At 38.5% G+C, this 25,435-nt stretch overlaps 2 protein-coding genes across 4 annotated transcripts in view; both read left to right on the top strand.

Annotated features, from left to right (window-relative positions):
* The first annotated feature begins 864 nt into the window (after positions 1–864).
* On the top strand, positions 865–8,729 carry psmd12 (proteasome 26S subunit, non-ATPase 12). The gene is made up of 11 exons (XM_086210150.1): positions 865–1,075; positions 1,448–1,507; positions 2,373–2,501; positions 2,780–2,887; positions 3,127–3,231; positions 4,054–4,203; positions 4,538–4,672; positions 4,969–5,081; positions 5,441–5,615; positions 6,874–6,951; positions 7,480–8,729. The coding sequence occupies exons 1-11, from the start codon at positions 968–970 to the stop codon at positions 7,687–7,689; spliced, it is 1,371 nt and encodes a 456-aa protein (XP_086066276.1). The 5' UTR covers positions 865–967; the 3' UTR covers positions 7,690–8,729.
* Positions 8,730–10,116: 1,387 nt separating this feature from the next.
* Positions 10,117–25,435, top strand: part of helz (helicase with zinc finger) — a 52,180-nt gene continuing 36,861 nt past the window's right edge. For all 3 annotated transcript variants that reach the window (XM_086211086.1, XM_086211085.1, XM_086211087.1), the window contains exons 1-12: positions 10,117–10,213; positions 16,646–16,886; positions 17,299–17,335; positions 17,770–17,894; positions 18,802–18,858; positions 19,144–19,192; positions 19,440–19,515; positions 20,188–20,386; positions 21,432–21,539; positions 21,686–21,827; positions 22,115–22,270; positions 22,996–23,266. In XM_086211086.1, coding sequence (XP_086067212.1) covers positions 16,659–16,886; positions 17,299–17,335; positions 17,770–17,894; positions 18,802–18,858; positions 19,144–19,192; positions 19,440–19,515; positions 20,188–20,386; positions 21,432–21,539; positions 21,686–21,827; positions 22,115–22,270; positions 22,996–23,266 — 1,448 coding nt within the window. In that variant the 5' untranslated portion in view covers positions 10,117–10,213; positions 16,646–16,658. The remainder of the gene's footprint in view (positions 10,214–16,645; positions 16,887–17,298; positions 17,336–17,769; positions 17,895–18,801; positions 18,859–19,143; positions 19,193–19,439; positions 19,516–20,187; positions 20,387–21,431; positions 21,540–21,685; positions 21,828–22,114; positions 22,271–22,995; positions 23,267–25,435) is intronic.

Below are 25,435 nucleotides of genomic sequence, written 5' to 3' on the forward strand. Positions count from 1 at the left end.
ATGAGAGCAGGACATGGGACATTTGTGATTATTGCATTATACAGTCTGAATTATCATTCTCTTCCTCCTTCATTGTCATAATTGCCAACATCAGAATATTAATGTTTTGATCCAGTTGCAGACCTATGAATGAATCAACAGAACACATCTTAAATGAACAATGTCAAATCAAACCTTTCTTTTAAATCAAGCTGATGGTTTTACTTCAGCTCCTGACAGAACTTCCTTTTCTGATGCAAACCGGTGCCCAGAAGCCTATTTACTGATTTATGTACCTTCATTTACATTTCTGTCATACAATCATCTTAACTTTTCATTCCGTTAATTTATGTCCTCGCAGGGAGAACAGTTATGTCAGCGACCCCTCCCACTCGAGGAAAAAAAACAAGACTTGTTAATGTGTACTGCTATACTTGCCCATGTATCTTAGCACCGAATAAAAATAAGTCCTGCTTACTGGTTCTGAAGCCTGGCTGACAGATGAGGTTTCTACATGGAGAGGTGTAATCAGATGTGACCTCTTGAAGATGTCAACTAAATGTCTTATTCAAATTCACTGAAAATGCACATTTTGTTCAACAGCTATGGTTTAAATACCTGTCTGTCCACTCTGTACAATGAGATATTTGTAATGTAAAATTATTTTTTTAAAAACAACAATTTTTCACAAATCCTGTTCATTCACATAATTAGATTTATTCTGTTTCAGTTCTTCATTTTATCTCAACCTTGACATTATTTAGCATGAGCTTCTCGTGCAGAGTTTATTTAATTGCACTTACGTCATAGGGTTTGAGTATTATTGGAGGTCCTTTCTGGGTCCTTCAGGCGCATCGGGCAGCTGTTTTTCTCTCGACTCTGATTGGTCACTCTTACCCGTTCCACACAAGCAAAACAGCGCTAGGTGGAGTCTGCTCGCAAGAATAGAAATTCTCCATACTTTTTTCTTCTCCTGTTCATCGCAAACATGTCCGAGGAGCGATCTGAAAGGTCCGATGGACGGATTGTGAAGATGGAGATCGACTACAGTTCAACTGTAGACCAGCGTCTCCCAGAATGCGAGAAAATGGCTAAAGTAAGCGGCTGTGATTGAGGCCGGCGCCGGCTGAGTCATGGTGCACAAGGACTTGTGTGTTAGCATTTAAGCTATCGTTAATTGTACACGTTTTAGCACTGTCTGTAAACTTTCTGCAACATCTATACTGCCAGTAATAAATTCGTTATAGATGATATATTGTTTAATACACGTCACGCATTGCTGTAATAAATCCTACTTTCAGTTTGCAAGTTGTTGTAATGCTTATTAGCATGCTAACGGCACGAGCTGACTCGTCATGGGCAACATATACACTACAGCTATTTAGCCGTCGGGTGTGTAATTCGGAGTGCATTAATAACACAAGTTAAAAATGATCTAATGTTTTTTTTTTGTATTTTATTCCTTCAGGAGGGCAAACTGCAAGAGGCCATTGATAGCCTGCTATCACTGGAGAAGCAAACCAGAACGGTAAGTGTCACTGTCAGATGACACGCCACTTGAATTGGTCGACTTTCTCACTATTAGCAATAGATGTTCCCCGTATATTATTATGCATTATGTTGTCACCCACTACAATACACAAACAGCTCCTGCAATATATTATATTGTGATTTCAACATGTCCAGCTCTAGACGTGAATACAAGAGCTACACTGCTCTGTAGATGATAGACACTGTGGATATATTTTTTGTGGACTTTTTAAGATTCTGTGTCAAATTGGATGCATAAAGGTTCGCATACTTAACATGAACAGCCTTTGAAATGTGACTGAATATTGCAGCAATGCATACACATGTTGCATCATAATCCCACACGTTCATTTCAGCATCATACCCTGTTCTGAGATTTGCCTTTATTATAATAGTCATTTTATTTTCCGTTCTGCCGTTACTGTCCTTGTAAGAAGTACACACAAAGACACAAGTGACATAAAAAGCCTCGTTTTAGTCAGATATTTTAAGTTAGTTTTAAGGACAGCATTTTTTTTTTTCTGTTACCTTGTTGACATCAGCTGATGAGGCATGTCACCACTGACATTCTTTTGAGAGTTTTTGGACAGGTGGAAGACTCATGCTGAAACTATTAACAAGGCCACAGAAAACTTGTTTTTGTCCTTAAAACAAACTTAAAAACTAAGTACTCCTTCAGACATAATGAACTTTCACAACTTTGTGCACATATTTTAAGTGAAATAAAAATGTCCTCAAATCTCACAATTTGGCACCAAGCAAACCCTTATAGTAGTAGAAGTCTCAGATTCAGTAAAATTTAACGGACTCGTTTACAAAAGAAGAAATAATTTAACTTCATTGTGTTTTATTTATCTCTTTAGGCATCAGACATGGTGTCCACCTCCAGAATCCTTGTGGCTGTGGTCCAGATGTGCTATGAAGCGAAGGACTGGGATGCCTTGAATGAAAACATCATGCTGCTTTCCAAAAGAAGGAGTCAGCTCAAACAGGTCTGACATTTATTTTCTTTCTTAATGCTCCTTTTCTACCAGTTTTATTCAAATTAAAATAAATGTTGTCTTAAATAGCCAGAATTCTAAAGCATTAAGTTCCATTTTTTAAATACTTTCCCCAAATGGTAAATACATTTTTTTTTTTTTTTTTTGCAAATAACTAATATCTACTATGCACAGGGTTTAAATAGACAGGACTTCCTTCCTCTCTTTACAATTCATTTGTGTATCATTACAAGTCAAATTACAAATTGTGTTGTGCTCTGTGTCATCAGGCTGTTGCCAAAATGGTGCAAGAATGTTACAAGTATGTGGACGCTGTGACTGATTTGACCATCAAGCTTCGACTCATCGACACGCTTCGCACTGTTACTGCTGGAAAGGTTTGGAATGTGTTTGTGTGTTTCAGCAGAGCCGCACAGGAGAGAGAAAACTCAAATGTATAGATTTAAAATGCTGTTGAATAGTACTGTGTGCCACTCCACACCTTGTTATCTAGCTTGTTTGTCACCATGAAGGAGAAACATTTCAGTGTTGTAACGCAGTTAAACATATGTGTCCATTCTACTCATGAAGAGAATCCCTTATTCTTGCTAGTACATGAAAGTTTTCCTCCTCGCAGATCTATGTGGAGATCGAGCGTGCCAGGTTGACGAAGACCTTGGCTGGTATCAAGGAGCAGAGCGGAGAGGTCAAAGAAGCAGCCTCCATTCTTCAGGAGCTGCAGGTAAGAGACTGAAAGCACATTTTCAGAGTCCCTTTTGCTCAGAGAGGTTGTAGCTGAGCGCATTAATGCATTGGCATACCAGCAGCAAAAATGGATCCCCTTTCTATTCCATGGAAAACTGTTTCAGTGCCACTGACCTTGCCTGCTGAAACATAGGATTCTACAATCCTTCACAAAACAGGAGGAGATGATGCTTCCTCATGCCAATGAGTAATGTTCTAATGAGTCGGCCTGCAGACCGTATCCAGCTTGCCAAAGATTCCCATCCGAACCCTAGAATCTCTCTTTAAAAAAAAAAAAGAAGCAGGAATCGTTATGTTCTTTGATTGATCAACCCATTCTTAATGAGTCACTATCATAGAGCAGAGACAAGTCAGAGACAAATCATCTTTAATTTTAAAAAAATGACTCTGTGAAACAATACGCTAAGCAGATCATTTGTAGGAACAACAGAGGAGGTGTTCAGGTACAGGATGGAGTGTTGGTCACCTGCAGTTTGGTGGTGTTCAGAGCCCTACACTGTTTTTATGTGCAGTAAAAGAAGCAAATGCTTCCACAGGTAGTTCAAAACCTTTTTAGGCTGATATGTATATAATATAGATTATATTTATCTAATGTGCTTAGTTGAGTTTGACAGGTCCATGTCAGTAACATGCACTGCTGCGTAATTGCACAGCCAAGTGTTACGTGCACTACAGTTCTGTCTTTTTCCTGAGGCCGTATGAGTTCTTCTTAACATCAACAGGAGGGATGTAGCACGAGCCTTTGTTTTCTTTTTACTGACAGAAAATGACACATTTATTTATTTTTTTGTGCCCTTAGGTGGAGACATACGGCTCCATGGAGAAAAAAGAAAAAGTGGAGTTTATTTTGGAGCAAATGAGGCTTTGCATTGCTGTCAAGGATTACATTCGCACCCAGATCATCAGCAAGAAGATAAACACCAAATTCTTTCAAGAGGAGGGCACTGAGGTGAGAGAAGGAGGTCGGGGTCTGTTTCTGTAGCTGTGCTTGGATCTGCATACATATGGGCTTCAGCAGCTTGGTAATGATGTGTCCAGTGTAGCTTTAATGGTGCTAACAATCACCAACAGGTGGGATGTGCATTCTATGTAATGATTGTAAAACAAGTCGATGATATGTGCCCACTGGGTCTTGAAGATGCACTAATAATATAAATTTTGGGTCAAGGAGAAGTCAGCATGAAATGCTCCCCCCTCCCCCCCCCCCCCCCCAAAAAAAAGAAGCTTTTTGACAAAACAGGCTCGTTCAACTTTTTTTCTTCCCCTTTTGTTTTTCAACACAGGAGTTGAAGCTGAAGTATTACAACCTGATGATTCAGGTGGACCAGCACGAAGGCTCCTACCTGTCTATCTGCAAACACTATCGAGCCATCTATGACACCCCCTGCATCCTGGAGGACAGCAGCAAGTGGCAACAGGTACCTGAGCCCGATCCCGCTTCCTCCCTCTGCTCGTGTGCTTAACCAGTGCCGGAATTGGAAAGTAAACAATATTTTTTTTCAATTTCCTGTCTTGATTGAATTTGCATTACACAGTTTTGGCCTGTTTTTTTTTTTGTTTGTTTGTTTTTTCCCTCCGTGAGATCATTACCTTGATCTCGAGTGAACATTGTTTTTGTTTCTGTTCTATGATCAGCAGTGAGCTGTAATTGCTACTTAAATACACCTCAGTAAAATTACTAGTCAGAAAACTAACGATCTGATGTGTATTTCAGGCCCTGAAGAGCGTGGTGCTTTACGTGATTCTTGCCCCTTACGACAACGAGCAGTCGGACCTCGTGCACAGAATCAGTGCAGATAAGAAATTGGAAGAAATTCCCAAATACAAGTAAGATATACATTTTCACAATTTTTAAAAAAAAATATTTTTTTACACAACATTCTTCTTCAGTGCTGAGGTAGAATGATAAAAGCTGAGTAACTGACAAATTGTACAACATGTCAGTGGTCTGTGGGTGTTCAAATACAACCAGTAAATCAAATTCCTGGCATCCTGTCGCCTCTCAAACAGTAGCACAGCTTTCATGTAAATACCACAGGCTGTCAAGTGTTCATAGGATAATGATGTCATCCTTGGAGATATCACTCATATGCCCTCCATAGCAAGAATCCATCACAGTGGCAGTTGTTTTGTTGTTGTTTTTATTTTTATTTATTTATATATTTTTTAACCTCGTCCTTCTCCAGGGACCTTCTGAAGCAGTTCACCACTATGGAGCTGATGCGCTGGGCCTCCCTGGTGGAGGATTATGGGAAGGAGCTGAGAGAAGGCTCACCCGACAGCCCCACCACAGATGTCTTCTCCTATTCAGAAGAGGGGGAGAAACGATGGAAGGACCTGAAGAATAGAGTGGTGGAGCATGTAAGTTCAAGAGTCACAGTCCGATTAAACCTGGTCACTTAGAAAGGACGTTAAATGTTAATCTTAATCTAAAGCATCGTAGAATTTGTTTTCTTGATGTTGTGGCATGGTGAGAGAGGCTTGTCAAAGAATGAGGTACTCTTGAGTTAGCTGGTCTTTGCTTGGAGTAGTCAAACAAATTTTTCACTGATCATGTGGTTTCACCATGCAAATGCTGGTCATGGAAGTTCAGCTTAGTATGGAATATTATGAAATAACTGATGCAATGTTTTTCCAGTCCCAATGGAATGTCTCAGCTGTACTTTTCAAAGCACTGAGATGTGGTATCCAAAATATTATTCCCAAATGATTCACATCAGACTAAAAGGAGTAGAATTACACGAGCAGTACAAATGGAATGCAAATAACAAGGAAAAGGCACTCTAGATGACATGGAAGCTCTGTTATTGACAAACTGGCAGACTTGGTTATGCGTTTAGATTGGTTTGTATTGAGTGGTTGAATTTCACATGATTATTTTTTTACCAAGGAAGTTTGTTTTTAATTTCTATTTGCCTGTCATTTCGTATGATTTTCCAACCAGACGAATTTCACAACATTTGGAAGAGTGCAGCATTGTCCATGGAACAAATGAATATTTTTTGCCTTTTGTGTGACAGGAATATGATTTTGTTTTGTTTTGTTTTTTTTTTTATTTATTTACTTGCCGGAATCTTGACAAAATTTGTCATCTCTCACACCACGTGTGTGGAGTGACCTTCGACTGCCCAACAGACTCTAATGTTAAAGTGAGATCAGGATTTCAGAGGTGAAACTAAAAAAGCAAACTTCTTAACTACACATCGTTGAGACCACAACCAAATCATGAAGATCACCGAGTCCTGAAGAATCTTGTCCTGTAGAATATAAGCAAGGAATTGATAGCACAGCAGTATTCTGAAATAAGCCGGTGTTTTTTAGACTTGTTTAGCAGCTGACTGTTTGTCTCAGTCAGTGGAAATAATATACTCAGACATGGATAGGTCAATCATGAGGTGTAAATTTGCATAAAAATACAATTACATCAGGATATTTCCATTCATTTCTCAGGAAATATTGCGCTGACCTTGGCTGAGGTTTACGCTCTCCGAGAGCATTTCTAGTTGTTGTGTTGTTCTTGATGTGCCCTGAACTTTCCCCCTCTTCTTCATGAGCCGCTAAAACATATGGAATTATTCTACTGCAAATGTTCATATCTATTCCCTCTCTTTTCCCTCAGAACATCAGGATAATGGCCAAATATTACACCAGAATCACAATGAAGAGGATGGCTGGTCTCCTTGACCTCTCTGTTGATGTAAGTTTTATCGTTAAGGCTCGAACAAAGTGAAGTCGATAGCACAGTTCTACCATTTGGCTTTTTTTTCCGCTTTATATTTTCTATTGCAAGTTTAACTGAAATAGTCATTGATAAATTGCTCAGGTAGAGATAAATCTTAATAAATATCACAGGTCATTTTGACATTGACTTGTCTTGTCAACTTTTAAAAGCTTCGATAATAACCTATGAAACTGTCACGGTATCATGATATAAAAATTCACAACCACCGTTAAAAAAGGATTTGATCATAATATTGCTGGATATTCCATTTAAGGACTCAACAGTACATTTTTTGTGAATATGGTGGTATGGATGCTATTAATTTCGATGTTTTTGCGACCCACCCGAGGGGATCCAACGGCCGCAAATTTCACGTAGCAGATCAATATGTTGATATTTACATCAAACCAGCAACCTTTTGCAATGCAGTTTCTATGTGTGTTAAATAAATATTTTGTTAAATCAAAGATCCCTCACCCAGTTGTTTCCTCAAACCTTCACCAGGAGTCCGAGGAATTCCTGTCCAGCCTCGTTGTTAACAAGACCATCTATGCTAAAGTTGACCGTCTGGCTGGAATCATCAACTTTCAGAGGCCCAAAGATCCCAACGACCTGCTCAACGACTGGTCGCACAAACTCAACTCTCTCATGTCGCTGGTCAACAAAACCACACATCTCATTGCTAAAGAGGAGATGATCCACAACCTGCAGTGAAACAACACCATGCATTTTTACGTTTTGGTTCTTTTTTTTTTCTCTCTCTTTTTTTTTTCTTCCTTTCTGTGTTTTGAATATACATTCTATTGGCGAACTGTGAATGCAGATCTGTTCCAGCGATCAGCAGCAGATCCCCATCTTTGTATCGTCCATTACACCATCGACTAGAAGGACTATAAGAACCCCCTGTTTGCATACCTGTTAAGCCTGGATGACCCTCAATGATCTTTCAGTAGCTTCGTCCCCGAGTATATTATAGCTAAAAATTTACGTGTTGTTTGCAAAGTTTATTTGCACAAGAGTTTTCCAATGTAAACAATAAACTCCTCACATTTGTGTAACAGATGTGTAATATTTAACCTTACTGGGGTGCGTTGCAGGATGATGAATCCTGGCTGCATCACATCATCTCTACATTCTGAAGGAACAGTTGATAAAAACGCAAGCAGAAATCCCTGGGTTTGGTTCACTTTTGTGTTTCAGATTTGTTTTAAGTTGCTGATCTGCTTTACATCCAGACAAATAACAATGAAATCCACTACAGTTTGATCCATGGATGTCATCAACTTCTATTAACAGACAGAAAAGCCAACCTCTCCTCATGTGTTGTCACTGTAAAGTAATGTTGCTCAGGCTTCGGCTCATGTGTTGTCTGCACATCATTTCTGTATTTGTTCAGTAACGTTCCTAATCCGGAAAGGAAATTCTCTTTTAATCAAAAGACCAACACACCTTATTGTATTAACTTTTGATAGAATAAACAAACCAGCTGGAGTCTTGGGTCATTTAGGGTCAAGTTCTCTCCAACTGGTGATTTTTAGGGTCAATAATTCACTCCTTTAGCATTGTTTTTGGTTTCTGTGAGCACTGAACAGAAATGTAGATGCAGATCTTTAGATTCATCGACTTTTTTATCAACTTCTTAGTGAAAAAGATTTTCGTCGAGTGAAGAGAAATCTCATCGCATCAGAAATTTCTTTGTACATATTCTTTGCAGGCTTCCCTTCACTACAGACCAACATTTCGAGATAAAGGTTTTTGGACAACAAAACCATGCGCACCCTCTTGTATAACTAGGCATTAATCCTAATCAATATTCATCTGAAGGGGAAAAAAATTCTGCTGAGGAAAACATTCCAGGCCATTATCTGTGAAATTTGGCAGAGATGTAGAATACATGGAGAAGCCTATGGACATGGCGTTGCTGTGTAATCCCTTGTCAAAACTCTTCCCTCACATCATTTGAAATAATGTGAGTGCATTTTTTTTTTATCGGGAAGTCTTTACTATTTAAATCAGATCAATGACTACTTAGTGATCGTCACTTGTGGATCTTCCATCCATTTTTGGCCTTTGTTTGAATCTCAAAAACACACCTGTGAAGCTTTATAATGGTGTCCAGCTTGTCCGTAGAAAAAAACATTTACGCATCTGCTAAAATACTCGAACCACCTCTGTTGGAGTTCTTGCTACAGCGTCTCCATGGACACATTGAAACTCATACACTCATTTTCTGTTTGTCATGTGTTCTTTTGCAAATTAAGTAACAATTTTCATCATTGGGCATTATGAGAAATGTGTGAAAGAATGCATTATCTAAAGGGCTGCCAGATGATTAAAATAATTATTTGCATGGTTATAACTCATCTAAATTAATCACTTATCAATTTTAGCAATTAAAAATGTTCTATTCTTTTAATTTTGGTTAATGTGAATCAATGAATTTATCAACTTTGGAGGATGACATCAATGGCCGGATACATTTTAAAGCTAAATCAAACACACTTGCAGGGCTTCTCTTGTAACACTTTGCTTTTAGTTTCCGAGAGACTCGATGGAACCAAAGCATTTTGCCGTGTAATTTTTTTCTGTGATTTATTAATAAGAAATGTGTCTGTCATTTTGACAGTCCTAATTATATATTTACTGAATTAACATGCAGCTTGGGCCCAATTGGTTTTCGACATTTCTCATTCCACATATTGTGATAACCCTTATTTACATGCCATTGTGAATTCCTGTTATTTTGGGTTAATGAATGGCAGAACACTTACAAGGATGCTTGTATTTAGAAAAAAATGTAGTTGAGATGAGAGACGTCTGATGATGGAATAGGTTAACGTTTATGAGCAAGCTTAATAATTCCTTAATTAAGTATTTCAAAATGGAAATAATGACAAGGTTTTGTCAGGGGATATTGTCTGTTTTTTTAGGTTGTCCTACCAATATAAGCAAATGCAAAGTTCTCACTATTTTATTTTTAACCTCTATTTTTGTATCTTAAATCAAGTGAAGTGTTATTGGATTGCACAGCTAATCCAATCCCATTCTTTACATTGTGAGAGAGAATGAAATAAAGTCCACAACATTTGATAACACACACACACACACACACACACACACACACACACACACACACACACACACACACACTAGTCCTCAACCTTCAGATCAGTACATCCCACTATGCTTTGCGATGGTCTGACAAGTGGATCCAAGATGGCGTAGAAAGTAAAGCTAGGTAAGTGTTGACTTCCCATTTTAAGACCTTTCAGTAGTCTTTTTCACCTTAAAGCCACTGTCATGAATTCACTCTATTAATCATTAGGATATTGAAGAAAGCTTTGGGTTCATGCATGTCTAACAGTACGATGTCATTCCAATTATATGCGCCTAAACACCGTGGCAAAATTACAGGCCCGAACCCGTTTTGTTTCGGCGAACCTAGCTAGCTAACTTAGCCTGCTAACATCTACAAACCAGCCTGCTATTCTTGATTGGAGCTTGCCAGGTTAATAACGGGAAAGGCCGTATTTTTGGCTAGCGAGCTACCAGCAAGCTACGCATACTGTGGTTGGCGACAACAGTGTTTACCGTTTGCAAACGTGAATGCTAAGTTATCCAACATTGGAGACGTTTCTCAGGGCTTTGTAACGCTGCCGTCATCGCTCTGACTTGGAACAGTCAAAACAAGTTGACTAGACAAACAGATATAAGTACGTCCTAAAAAACGAAACAAGCCACCGTTAACGTTCGTGTTGAAAAGTATATACTCCGTTGATATCTGCTGATTTGGCTCGGTTAACTTTGCAAGTTTGGAAGCCGTGTTTCCCGCAGATTGCTGCTAACGTTAACCTGTCATGACAAATGACGTTATGTCAGTATGATAGCAGTCTGTTTGTTTCTATTAAAAGCTATTTAGCCGGAAGATCCGTGATTTCCTCCAGTGTAGTGCAGTCTAAGCGGTATCCTCTGTAGCAGGATCCCAGGGCTGGACACTAAAGCAGGAGTCCACACACTAAATCCCGCCAAACTATTTGTTGTTGCCCCAATGAGGTGACTGGCTTGCAAGCTCTCATATTAGATAACGTCTGTGTATGCAGTGTGAAGCGTTTCTCTGGCTTTGCTTTCCTTCAGAAAGTGATCACTCTTATTAAAGAAATGACGAATTTAGGATCCACTGGCCTATTTTCCATTTCCTATCTTATATGTCTCCCCATTCATCCCTAGATTTTTTTTCCTGCGCATACTGAACACTGTTTGCAAAACACAACGCAGTAATTATGTTTTCCTTTTATTGTTGTAATGCAGAATCATCTGAAATGTTTTACTTTCTGCAATGTCAACAGTGAAATCAGGTATCTGACCTTCCACGAACCTGCACCTGAACCTGTCATGCAATTTGGCCAAGTATCACTATATGGGTGAACCAATAATCAATTCGGGGTTGATAGGGTAACCTGAAAAAAAGAAAAGCATTTGATAATGGTTTTAGAAGGTTTTTGAAAAATAAATACAGCCCAAAAAATTTGGAAAAGTCATGGAAGTTATCTGCAGAAATCCTTGAGTATTATGGTGCAGTGAAGATCAACGGGGAAATTCAGGTTTGGTTAATGTTGATGATGTTTTAGTAAATATTGTATATAAAAGCACCTAACTTTTAGTTTTTGTTGAAGGAAGCAGGAACATTTCAACGTAGATTTTGCTTTTTACTAGGTATGACTAATCAGATGTTTATTAGAATGTGGTTTCAGAAATTATCTGGAGAGCCATGGAGAATCAGAAATGCTTTGGTAACAAATGTGCTCATTGAAAGATTATTGATCTGGCAAAATGGTCTAGTACAGTATCCAGATAGGCGTAGCTGTGATGTTGTTGTGTTTTTTTTTATAAGATGAAATTTTTCAAACATACTAGCATAAATGAAGCATCCTGGTGCCATGAAAATATCTTGACATCCAGTCATATTCCTCAGATGTAATGGAACATGCTTGATTTGAACAGACCCTCAACAAAATCTGATAATCATTTTTTAGATTTTTCTTTCAGGGAAAATAAAATACAAAAATGCCTACTCCCACACATCGCTCAGCCCTAATACTCTGTTATATAACCTACCCATAAGATATAGTCTCATTTCTCATATGAATAGTTGAACATTTAGAGGAATTGAAATCAGGAATTCATTTTTTGTGACTAATGGGGAAAAAAATGGAGGGCAGAAATGTGAAATTTTCTTCAGCTACTGTCGCATGAAGCACTTAAATGTTGGACATGCACCACTGGAAGGAGACAAATTTTGCTTGTGATGCAAATGTATGTATTTTTGTTAGGCTCAGCATTAATTTCCAGTGGAAGAGAAGCAGTCAAACCTGCCTGGAGACTCCAGATGTAAACTAGCCTCTTGGACAATGATGACACATTTACATTGAAGTGTAAACTAAAATATTGATTGTTACCGTCCCTGCCAAATACATTTAAAATAAATAAAGCTACAATAGATGTTACTTGGCCAGGGCGGTTTTAGGCCTAACTGAAACTGATATTGTGACTTTGTAACACAACCTATCTTAGTCTTATTGATATGTTTGATAATAGGCTTTGGCTGGCCAAACTTCAGATGTGGGTTAGAATTCCCTGCATTTTGTTTTAGAATGATGAATGTCTAATTTAAAGAGCTTCAGCAAGAGATTGCCAACATGAAGGAAAGGTTTTGTTTAATTATTTGGCTCTGTGTGCCAGATTTACTGAAAAAAAACAAAAACCCGCTTATTTAATCACACTGTTTACCACCCAGTGAAAGTGTATTAATTTAGCAGAAAACATTAAAAAAAATTTTAATGTTGCCTTTCACACCTGCCTCTGTAAATCACCACGTGAATCTTTTATTGCGTCACAAAGCCGTGGAGTAAAATTAACCTACACAACAACCTGTCCTCTTCTCTCCCAAATAGCAACAGTGAACAGTGTCACACATCACATAACCTTATTTAATAAATAACCTTGTTTCACCACAACCACTCAGACCTCTCTGCTCTTGCATTTGTTTCATAAATTGAATGTTGCAGTAATTTTTTTCAGTGTGAGATACAAGTGATAATCATGATAGTAATTTCAAGTGACATTGTATTGCCCCAAGAGACAAGAACAGTGTTTGTCAGATGTAGTGGCTGTAGGGCCCAAATATTTGTGATAAGTATATGCAGCATATTCTAAAAAGAAATATCACTTTGCAGTGTTCATGTGTTCACTTAATTTTCTTTCACAAAAAGCCATTTTTTTTTACCAGGTGGTGGTATTATGCGAGCTTGGATTTAACACACCGTAGTTCCCTGCTATGTCATTTTGAAGGACTAACAGTTACAAATATACTCCAGATTACTAGACCACACAGGCCACACTTTCACTGTTCTTTTGAAACCAGTTTCAGTCAGAAGCTGAATCCCAGGCTGAGGTGAATACGAGGATGGAAATTCTGCATCAGCTAATTGTTGTGGAATTTTAATTAGCAAGCAGAAGCTTGTTTTTGTCCATAATCTTTGCACATAACCATAAATTTGGCTTTGGGGGTATGATTTTTGTGATACAAGATCTTTTTCTTCCAAGATGAGATTAACTGCAATGCCAAAAGTGAAGCCAGAGAGGTGGAAATTCTGAGAAGTTCCTAGGCTGTTGTCCAAGGTTGAGAATTTGTCACCCCGGCATTCCCCAGCAGGTCATGCATTACCCTCCCTATCTGTGTTGGCTGGTGTGAAGGAGGTCATGGTGCTTCTTTTATCCTTACACTGTGGTTTGTATCTTCATTCTGTTGCCCTTTTTTTTTTTAAACTGTTAGGCAAGGTCTAAACCAATTATTGTGACACTGCTGGCACCAGAGGAGAACAAGTTGGACATTACACTGTTCTGGATACTCATTTCCAAGGTTGATATCCAGGAAAATATTAGTGTCTACTTTAGATTGAACCACTAATTTGGCAGTAATCAGTCAATGTAGGGGTGGATTGTACACATTTTTTGGTGAGACTGAGCAGAGTTCTCACAAGTGGCAATAATGTGACTACACCAGTGGGAGGCAGCAAGACAAGGCAAACTGGGCCTTATCTGCCAGAGAGAAGCAGGTTATTTGTTGCAATGCTGTGGCAGCTGTTTCACTGAAAACACAAAAATATATTTTGATTTACCTTTCACAAACACTGCTGCTGGCAGTTGCAAGTGTACAACGTATGATTGATCAGGTGTATGTGAAACTATATATCAGGAGCACAGAGGAGAGTTTGTTATTGTGGAGTGAAACCTGGAGACCCCGCTGACTGTTGTTCTCTCATTTTATGTTGTATATTATGAGTGTAGCATCGTGTATGCTGGCTGGGAAAAAGGATCTTGTCCTCTCCCCTCCCTTGGCATGACCTGTTGGGTGAGACCAGTCCGTTTGTGTTCCTCTGGATTAATAGTGAGTAGGTCTGGCGAGAGATCATTCGTGCGGCGACTCAACGTTCTTGAACATTGTCCAATCCTGGTCACCAACTGATTTGTGCATCTCGAAATTATAATAATCTCAATGTATATTTTATTAATTGTAGATGAAAGCTCACACACCTGCCATAATAATTTCAGAGTGGCGATTCAAGGGATGTGATCTCAGACACTACTGTCAACGGGTTTTAGCCATCTTGCTTGCAAGTTTAGCTCCTGCATGAGGGCAGAGTTTGAAAAACATTTACATGTAATTGTGATTGTTTTGACCAATGTAGCTTTTGAAATGTGATTCACTTGAAGAGGAAATTATTCTTGTGTCACAATTTAGTAGAAAAATGTATTTAAATGACAGTGGTGTGGTTTTTGGGGTATTCAGTACTGAACAAAGATGTTTTCTTAAGTCTGAGGAATACCATTTGCAGACTGGAATAGCTGCAGCTCCACAATTTGGTCTTAAGCAAAGTGCCTCGCCTACCATTTAGATATTGCACCAGGCCAGATTACAATTTTGATATATGGGTCAGCTGTAGTTGTGGCTGATATTCATCACAAGATCCAAGTTAATTGATATTTCTCCTCATAGATATAGTGCATGGTGTCTAATTCATAAGTACTAATGTGTGCACAAGTAAAGAATAAATAAGAAGTTGTCTCAAAAAAACTTTACCTAAAAAGCAGCACATAACGACTGTGATGGATGCCCTGAATTACAGTTGGACCACTCTACATAAGAGGTTCACGACTAACGTGTAAATCTGCTGGCACATATTTGGTCTTGGTGTTGTAAGTCTGTGTATGAAGCATCACAACACCTGTTTCCCTCTTCATATAAACTTTCTGTTCCCAATAAATCCCTCCTGCAGGATCTATTATGATGTCATCTGTAAGCAGGCAGATAATACGAAACTGGCTCTACTGTTGTTGGCTTAGGAACTGGAGATGATGATATAGTGCTGCAGGCTGCTCTCGCAGCTGCCTATACATGTATTTTAATGTTCTGTGTGAGCTGAAGCACAGCATACGTGATATTTACAATTGTATCTGACCACCCTGAGGTGCCAGGTCCTGTCTCCATGTTGATGTGATGCATGTCAGCCACATGTGAACATGTCTCTTGGTGGTCCACCCATAAAACAAACACATTTCCTGGTGGAAATTAGGGTTGCAGCTGTCAGTTATTTTTATAATATAGTAGTTTTCCATCTTATTTACCGTTAAATCTCAGAAAAATGGTGGAACATGGCGAAACTAAACAAAAAGTAAAACAATGAAAATCTAAAGATATTATGTAAAAAGAAAAATGATTCAGTTAGTTTCTGACACATGTTTGAGTTACCACTTCCAGAAAATAGATTCCTGTTGGTGGGCAACTCCCTTTTTTATGACATCTATATTAATTATCGTTCGAACATCCTCGTTGTGATTGTTCCTGGTTGAGAGAACGTTTGACAGCTTCATTTCACTCACACACCTGATTTGTGCCGCATTACTCCTGTAGTGTGACTCATGTTTAAATGACTTCTCATAGAATTTTACAGTTAAATGGCATCACATGATAATAAGGTTTGTTAAACTTAAAGTGTAGATGAAATTATTCATCCACATAGAATTCAGATTATTAGGATTTTAATCACAGTGGTAAGCATAGGAAGGTGCCTTGCTGTCGCTACATTGCTACTAGTTTCATTACTTATCAATGATTACGTATTAATTTGCTGGCAGCTGAACAACTATGGTTTATTCTCAAGTTGGATAAAATGTTCCAACAAATTACCCACAATTTACAAAATATTTCTATAATTTCCCTTTCTTGAGATATCAGTCTCTCTCTTTGCAGGGGGCTAAAAGTGGAAAATGTTATTAAGTTAATTTCCTGTTAATTCCACCAAGAAGCACTTGAAGACATTTGTGTGTTTTATCAAACTTGAGTCATTAGTTTTTCCACATGTCTTGATGCAGACATAAACATTTTTAAAAGTTGCAGAATGGATTTAGTTCTCCGTGCACTCATTTCTTCAGCCAGAATGGAACTCGAACGTTCTACTTTCATATTTGATTACAGATAATACTGCCACATTAAACAGTGTCTAAGAATGCATTTACATTTCTGTTATGAGACTGTTATAATTATAAAAAACTAAAATGGAAGCACGTTTCATTGAAAGTATCTTTAATCCTTCGTTGCTTCATTTGCTAGATGTCCCTGAGTCATGGCGGACAGGAGAGCGGAGAAGTCATGTGAAGAAGCAAGCAGATCGTTAGTTAGGCGGGAGTACGAGGCGACAGTCAGCCACAGCACGGATGCCCTGGTGGTCCTTGCACCCCAAGTCCAATCCTCCGGTGCCCCGGTCTCGCACAGCCCTCCATCCCTTGTTGTCGCCTCTGGACCGCTCCGCAGCCGTGCCCTGCTTTACCGCATTGCTGCCTTTCTCCAGCTGGTGAGGATAATAATGGACCAAAGCAAAATAGAGTTAACCAAGTGGATTTAGTTGCTAAAAATAAGTATAAATAATGTTGAGGGCATAATATCTCTCACATTTTATCCTTGCCTCAGATCAATATATTACATGAAACGACCTAGATTATTGTGTGAAAGTCCCTATTGTAGTTGTGATCTCTGTGTAAACTGCCCAGAGAAGAGAAGGTTGGAAAGGAGAACAAACATTATTTTTCCCCCCATGCTTCCCAGCACACTAGAATTACAGGCATTATGTAAGCCCTCAGAATATGGAAGCCATTCCAATCTCATAATGATAGTGTGATGGACGCCACTGTGAGGTGAAGAAAGTCATTCTTGACCCTGGAATATAAAGTTATTCTTATTTGTTTTTTCTTTTCCTCTTCCAACAGAAAAACTATGATGAAGCAGATGAAGACTGTAAACATGGTGAGTGTGTTGCCAGTGTCAGGCAAACAATTTAGTAGGACTTTGGGCTCTACTTTCCAGAATCCATGCCGTTTACTTTGTCTTTTGGCTTAACATTGATTCAAATCACAGTTGAAAGACAGAAACTAAACAGAAAAAAAAAAAATGTTTGGATCAGTAATTGGCCTCAAACTTGGGTCCGATGTCCAGTAATGCCAATGTCAAGGCCGAGTGAGGGTAAAAGTTTGACTTTGAAGCCCTGTTGTGGTCAGCCAGATGCAGCTGGGCACTGCCAGCTTCATTTTTGCTCACTTCATGCAGCTGTTTCCATAGTTGTAAACTGTTTCCAGTCTGTTGTCCAGAAATTTTTCTAGGGGATTCGTATATCAGGTAAACTGTAATAATTCTCTCTCTCTCTGTTTCTGCTCTGCTCTGTGTTTTTCATCCCTTCCTAGTCCTGGCTGAAGAAATTGCTAGGGGAGACAGTTCCCTACAGGCCAGCCTGCGCTCCATGCTTTTGGATGGCAGCCTGCAGGAGGTGGCCAGCATCCTCTCTAAAGCCTTGTTTGGAGAGCAAATGGTATGATTAATAAACGGTCTAAAATCATATACCTACAGACACACACCTCCAAAATTCATTTCAGGCTTGCCTCTTCTTCCTATATTTTCAGGGTTTGACATAATATCATCATAATATCAATACTGTTGTACAGTTTGTTATAACACAATTGTAATTTGACTCCTTACTTGTGTTGTACTCTAGTGTTCCTTGTTTTATTTTTGTGTTCAAACACACACACACACACACATTCTCAGGCAAATTCAATCCATAAACTTTTAATAATTTTTTTCTTTTATTATTGTGTACAAGCATCTTCATTTTTTAGTTATTTTTAAATCCTATGATTTGTTTTCCAAGTCGTTCAAATTATTCAAATTTTGTTGTTACATAAATTAAGATGAAATCTGTCCTTGCTGCTACCATCAACCTCAGCGGAACGGTTGTTGTCTCGTTTTTGTTTTTAATACAAAGAAAATAATAGTCAGGGACAACTGATTGCTGTCTAAAAGGATCTTGACAGTGTGGACAGTTGTCGCATTGATTTCTGCATCCACAGGTTTATATTTGTGGATGGGTGGATGTCATTGTTGTTTACAGATGCAACTTTGAAATACAAACATGTATATTGCAGCATTGAAGTACTTGGATGTGATGAATAAACAAGAAAACAGTAAGCACATAATTTGAACCACTTGGGAAACAAATCAGAAGATTTAGAAATAACTAATAAATGAAGATGCTTACACACAGTAATAGAGGTTTTTGATCTCACCATACAAGGTTTAAAATTCTAGTAAATGTTTGATTCTTGCTCTTGTTGGAGAACTGCAACTTATATGCAACACACTCGTCAGCTCTTATTCGCATTGAATATGTTGGTGCACACTCCAAACACTTCCTTTTCCTTTCTTTCTTTCTTTCACAGAATGGCATTGTTGCAAAAGATCTATCCAGGTTAAAAATTCTCTTTTCGAAAATAGAGGTGAGTGCCTCTGGTCACCAGGCTGTTGTGTTTACTGTGCTCCTTTTGCTCATTCCTTTTTGTGCTTGAAAGGTGTAATTGTTTAATGCTTGAAGGCTCGAGTCATAATGGCTCAAATCCAGCACTAAAGCATTTCTCTGTCCAGCTCGTGGCTGTTCTAGATTGATCATTTAACTGTTGTATTAAGTCTAGAGGTCCAAGTGGTTGTATGGCTATATTAGCAGTTTACATGATGGTAATAATCTCGACATCCACTCATTTCAATCCTTCTTTTTCCTCTGTCAGGCTGTAAATAGAGAGATGGCACCAGAATACACAGATGAACAGGAGGAAGGTGAGCAAATCTGTTTGATTTCTATATGTCCTTTACCATAAGACTGAAGGCAAAAAGCTCTGACAAGAGTGTTTAGCACCATCAATGTGCATATATTCAAATAAGGTACATCGTTTATGCATGGAAAGACTTCAGTCATCCAGTTAGCAGTTGAACAGGAAATGAGCTGGCGAATATCGATTTTCCATTGTTCCTGAAGATTTTGGCTCTGCATCATTTTGACCATTTGACTGTTGTGTATTGACAGAGGTCCAGGATGGCTGGCAGTTTCGACCTCCTCCTCGAGGAGTCACCAGCAGCGAGGAGTACACGCTGTGTAAAAGGTGGTAAAAACTACTTCTAGAATAAAACTGAATGTTTTATCTCATTCAGGTGGAAAATTATATGCCATCTTTGATCTGATCTAAATTGTTTGTAAGAGTCTGAAGTGGACCTCTAAGTCTACTTTAAGTGCACTTTTAGTGTGAGTTAACTCAGTCATTTAACATACACATTCTTTCACAAATATTTGTGTACACTCTGGATCTTTGGGCACGCAGGCACGGTCATATGTACAGTTGTCATAATACTGGAAGCTCTAAAATAAATTTTTTCCATGGGTGAGCTGGCTGGTACCAGCTGTTAAGCAACTGCACCAAATTATTATTGAAAGATTTCAAATATTTGATAAACTTGTTAACATTGTCTCTAGCTTTTATTTATTGCTTGATTTATTTACAACCTTTGTTAACTGTAGTTTGTTAGATTTTTTTTTTGTATTCAGTTTTGATATTACAACCTTTTTGGCTACAGTAGTTCTATATTCTACCTCCGTTTAAGAAAAAAAAAATTCATGTTTTCTCCTAAACAGAGACACATTGACAAATGGGAAGTGTTTCTTCAGACAGAAAATTATGTGATATTCCAAATCCAAAAATGGTTTAAGACAAGTATTTGATTTTCTTAACTGCAAACTGTTGTGTCAACAACTTTTGTTTTTGTGTTGTTAACTGAAGGTACTTGGAACAAGGCTTGTGTCGGTATGGGGCTCAGTGTACATCAGCCCACTCGCAGGATGAGCTGATGGAGTGGCAGAAGCGCTATGCGTCACGCCTCATCCGCCTCAAACAGCAGCAGGAGAGCAAACACTTCACGGAAAACTACATGGAGACGCTGATAGAGAAATGGATGAACTCCCTCTCCCCAGAGAGAGTAGTAAGTAGCTCTGTGGTGCCAACTAAAAGTGTCTCTTCAAAGCGGTTAGAAAATAGTAAACTGTACTTTACCAGGGCAGGCCTCATCTTGTAATGAAATAGTGATTTAATTGAACACATTACACCTTCATCTTTCAAACCCCAGAACCTGTAAGTTAAGCAGGGGCAGTTCACCCTAGTACATCTGAGTGAATACCAATACATACACAAAACGGAGTTGTATTTTTTTACTTAACGTAAATCAGGACAGTATGTTCTTTTGGTGCATTGATTCAGCAACCTCACAGAAAAACATCCCCAGCATACTAGCTGATAGATACACACACACACACACACACACACACACTCGTGCATTCAGTTGAAATGAAATAATTTGGTAAATAATAGTCAGATTCTCTATCATTGATGTCTGCATTGCACTAATTCCTCTACACTTTCGCAGCATGAGTTGAGCTGACAGGTCGTGTTTGTGTGTGTGTGTATGTACTGTACGCATGCTGCACACACATCAAATACACACAACCAAATATATCTTTCAATACTGGTGGAACCAGAAAAATTGTGGTTCACGTGCATATTTACCCTTGGGTTGTAAATTGAACTGCTTGGTTTGTTTATTTGGTGATTCACTTTTTGCATCTCTAGTGTTTTCCTCTGGTGTTGAGGTTACACAGAGCATTTATATAACCTTAACACATGCACATTACACCTCAATACTTTTGAGTCTAATGGCACATTACCTACTTCTTTGTTCTATAGATCTGAATCTGAAAATTTCGATGAACATTTTACACTTAATTGTGCATTTGGAGCAAACTGACCTTGACCCCATTTGATTTAAGATTTCAAACGTTAAACCTGCTTCCAGACCACTCTGCTACTCAATTCTTAGTGCTGCCTGACCATTGTGCTCCATACAGTTTGAGACGGCGAAGAACTTCCTCTACATGTGCATTCATTCATATAATGTGTTAGAATAGCCAACTTTTCTAATTGTGACCCTAAACACTCTAGATTGCAATAACGGATATGTGCTTTGTCTCTAGCTGAGCGACTGTTTGGAAGGAGTGAATGTAGAAACCAGCTCCTGTCTCTCCGTTACTGTCACCACCAAAAAGTCCTCCCACTCCTGGACCTTCTCCTTGCTTTGCAAGGTAGGATGAAGTGTGGATTAGTATGTCTTCACAAATTTGTTTTATTTGAATAAATACATAATAAGGGAATATATTTCCTTGCACGTCTGTCTGTCCATGTTTGACCCTTGTTTTAATCATGTAATTATCTGTGTGTCTTCGACTAGCCGGCTAGAAAACTGTATCGCATTGCTCTGCTTTATGATGCCCACCGACCGCACTTCTTCATTACTGGTGTGTCTGCCGGGGAGCAACTCCAAACTCTCCCGACAGGCTGCCAAGAGTGGACGCCAGGAGAGGAAACAGCAGGTGTGTCATCATATCGTTATATGTGATAATCAGCGGCAGGATTTGGAAGGATTTCACTGTTAAGACTTCTCATGTGAAATGGGAAAAAAAAGGTTTTGTGATTCCATTTTGTGCTCTTAATTTTCATGTGCTGAACATTCTTGTCCTTGTTTAATCATATCTTGTTCCATTCAGAGTAACTTGAGAAAATAAACTCAAAGACTTTTAAAAATTCTGTTTACTTTATGGTGGGGGCAAGTTTCTGAAATTCTCTGACTGCACTTAAACCATCTTTGTTGTTCTGACAGTGGCAGCAGACAACGGCATGGACCACTGTGTCTACAAAGTAGCAGTGGGCTTCAGCACAGAAATATTTGGCACCTTCCGACAGACTGTAGTTTTTGACTTCGGCTCTGAACCTGTGCTGATGCAACGGATCATGGTGGACGCAGCTTCTATTGAAGGTGTGCTGTGAGGTCTTTGTTCAAGTATATAGAATTAGATCAATAAAACAACACAAGTTTTGCAAATACAAAACATTATAGAACATTAAGGTACAATAGTGAAGTATTCTTTTTTTGTACATAGTTAAATCTCTTAAGAGATGGCACTGATACATTTATTGAAAAAAATGGTTATATGACTGGAGATTACATTTGATATTTCAAGTGTAAACTAAAGTTTAAGTTAAATAGACTGTAATACATAGGGTTACAGTCATGAACTCTTTCCTAACCCAGCCAAAAAGCGAGTGCCTCGTCTATCAACACCCGAGGAATACATACATATGATATAATAACATTAAAAGCCTTCAGTAGCTGACCAAAACAAAACATTTTGCTCTTCATTGGTCACTTTTCAAACAAAAAGCTTCAAAATTTTTATTAGCACGTTAAAAAGCCAGGTGTTTTGACTGGGATTATTTTCTTGGCTGCACCAGATTTGAAGAACCCTGACCAAAATTACAGGCTGCAGTTTCCAGGAGCAGCCCCGCTGCATACAGCCTTCCTTTCTTGTTAGTGACCTGTTTTTGTCAGATGGTCGGTAACAGTGCTCCCCAAAATATAACAGGGAGAACAAGGATAAACCAGAAAGTCTCTGCAATGGCAGGGAAGCATTGTGTCATAAACGTCAGTGGCGGGACTAGAGTTAATGATGTTCACTCATTCTTGGATACTTTGTTTTCCAGACCTAGAACACCTAATGGCAGCCAGGCAGCAGCTATTGATGACTGCAAAACGTTGGGACTCTTCCTGTAAAACAATTGTGGAGTTCACTCCTAATGAGACCATGGCTGAACTGGAGCGCAGCCTTCTTTCCCGCTATCAGATCCCTCTGTCAGCTGACCAGCTCTTTACCCAGTCAGTCCTGGACAAGACTCTGACCAAAGACAACTACCAGGCCCGACTACACGACCTGCTCTACATAGAGGAAATTGCACAATATAAGGAAGTTAGCAAGTGAGTATACAAGTGTTAGCATTTCTTCTTAGTTGGATCACAAGCTTGATAGATAGCACCATGTTGTATTGCACCACCATCATCAAAACTCGAAATGAGGAAATGTCTCTTAGAAGAATGACATTCATCCCTTCAGTAGACTTTCAGAGACTAACAGTACCTATTGAAGCAGTTCTTGAAGCTCTAAGTGGACCGTCACACCACCAAGTCAATTTGGGCTCCATCCCTCACCCGTTGCAGAAGAGCATTGATTTGGTTCAAGTTGTCATTTTCTCGAGCAGAAGAACTTGCACCTCCGTGTGAATGTAGGTGTGTTGGTCTTAAAAATTAGGTGTGTTCAGGTGCAATTCGGCAATGTTCTACACGCTTAACGTTAGTAGATCACTGATGGAATTACTCCTACTGACAAAGGTTGTCCTGTTTGTCTCTACGAATGACAAATCTCAAACAATCAACTTTTTTATTTTCACAAGTACCAAACATGTACTTATACTTATTTAGAACCATTTTCTTGTTATATTACCACCTTGAAGCACTGACATTGAAAACTAATCTTGTGAAGTAATATTGGGGGGAAAAAAACAAAACCTGAGCATTCGCCAAGGAGAAAAGAGAATAATTGCCACGAAAAGATAACTTTCAAAGGTTATGCCAAATATATAAGAATGCTAATAATGGTTTTAAAAAAGAAATCTGATTTAAGGTCATCTTTTAGTAGTTTTCCCTTATCTTTCAACTTGTGCTTGGAATATTGGACAAGCAGGTAGCTATATTAATAAGTCAACATTCACTCACAGCAAGTCACTCTCAAGAAAACTCTTAAAACAGCTGCTGCTGTGTTTAACAAACTTGGTATTACAACAACTGAAAAAGGTAGTTATGATTTGAATGTGTATTTCCTCATTTATTTGACGGACTCTTTAAAATTACCCGTCATAATGTTCGTAGTTGTTATACACCAATGTGGACTGGGAGATATGTGGTACAATTTTATTTTTTTTGGGGGAGATATTTATACCTTTTTTTAATGAGATTCCAGCCCACCACAAGGTGTCAGACTTGATCTTCGTTGTGAAATTCTTCTGTGCGCATGTGTGAGTGCGAGTGTGGCTTCCACGTACCTCACAGTGCCATGTATTAACGTATCTAAAGTGTGACAAAGGAAAATTCTAGTTTTTTTTTTTTTTCCCTCTAGAATGGACTAGATTATTGCTTAGCCTGTGTGCCACTGGTTTAAAGAAGTGTAACGATGATGACAGGTGAAATCACAGGATCAACCTAATCCCTCATTCAGTGAGTGGGGGAAGTCACTCATTCCCATTACTTGAAATGCATCAACTTTTCTCTTTGGTCTTAATTTGGTCGTCTCTTATGATGTTGTGTCATTTAACTTAGTGGGGGATTAAGTTATGGATCCTTTATGTCATTATCTGCATTATGAAATTTTTCTTTTAAGCTACTGCACTTCAACGTGCACATGAATAATCTCCCTGCCTGCTAAACCATCCGTGCTCTGGCAGACTAATACTATTCATGATAGATTGGGTTGAAGCAGGAGATTCCTGGTTTAATGTGGACTCTTATGGATCTGCAAATGCACTCTTTTAATAGCTCCAGTCACTATATATATATATATATATATATATATATATATATATATATATATATATATATATATATATATATATATATATATATATATATATATATATATATATATATATATATATATATATATATTTATACTTTTTTTAGGAGACATCTTCCTGTTTGCAGTCTTGTATCCGCAGGGAAAGAAGCATTGTCTTATTTTCTAAAGTGAAAATGGAGTCATGAAAAACCACAAGTGTCATTTTATTTTTATTTTCAATTTCTACGCTTTTTGAGATTACAACCTGATGCAAGCCATAACTAGAAACTGAGGAGTTGTTATGGTTGTGTAACACCACTGAGTTGCAAATAATGAATGATTTTGTTAATTATAATATATCTGCATACGTCAATCAACCCGCTGACTTCATCACCAATATTGCCCTCCGTTTCATCATTTCAGAACCAGCAAAGAACACGGAGACTGTCTTAAACAGTCTTTACTCAATCGACATTTTACCCATTACGCTTCACTTTTCCCTAAATGTGCACATGGATCAACTGCGTGCGCCAATGCTT

The sequence above is a fragment of the Aulostomus chinensis genome, chromosome 8 (genome assembly GCF_037954235.1).
Source record: "Aulostomus chinensis isolate RoL2024-O1b breed Wild chromosome 8, RoL_Achi_v1.0, whole genome shotgun sequence".
Taxonomy (NCBI): Eukaryota; Metazoa; Chordata; class Actinopteri; order Syngnathiformes; family Aulostomidae; genus Aulostomus; species Aulostomus chinensis.

Excerpts from the sequence above, each read along its gene's own strand:
- psmd12 (XM_086210150.1), top strand. The coding sequence starts at position 968 with ATGTCCGAGGAGCGATCTGAAAGGTCCGATGGACGGATTGTGAAGATG. Across the intron at positions 1,508-2,372 it reads TGGAGAAGCAAACCAGAACG|GCATCAGACATGGTGTCCAC; the intron begins GTAAGTGTCACT and ends TTATCTCTTTAG. Across the intron at positions 4,673-4,968 it reads ACAGCAGCAAGTGGCAACAG|GCCCTGAAGAGCGTGGTGCT; the intron begins GTACCTGAGCCC and ends TGTGTATTTCAG.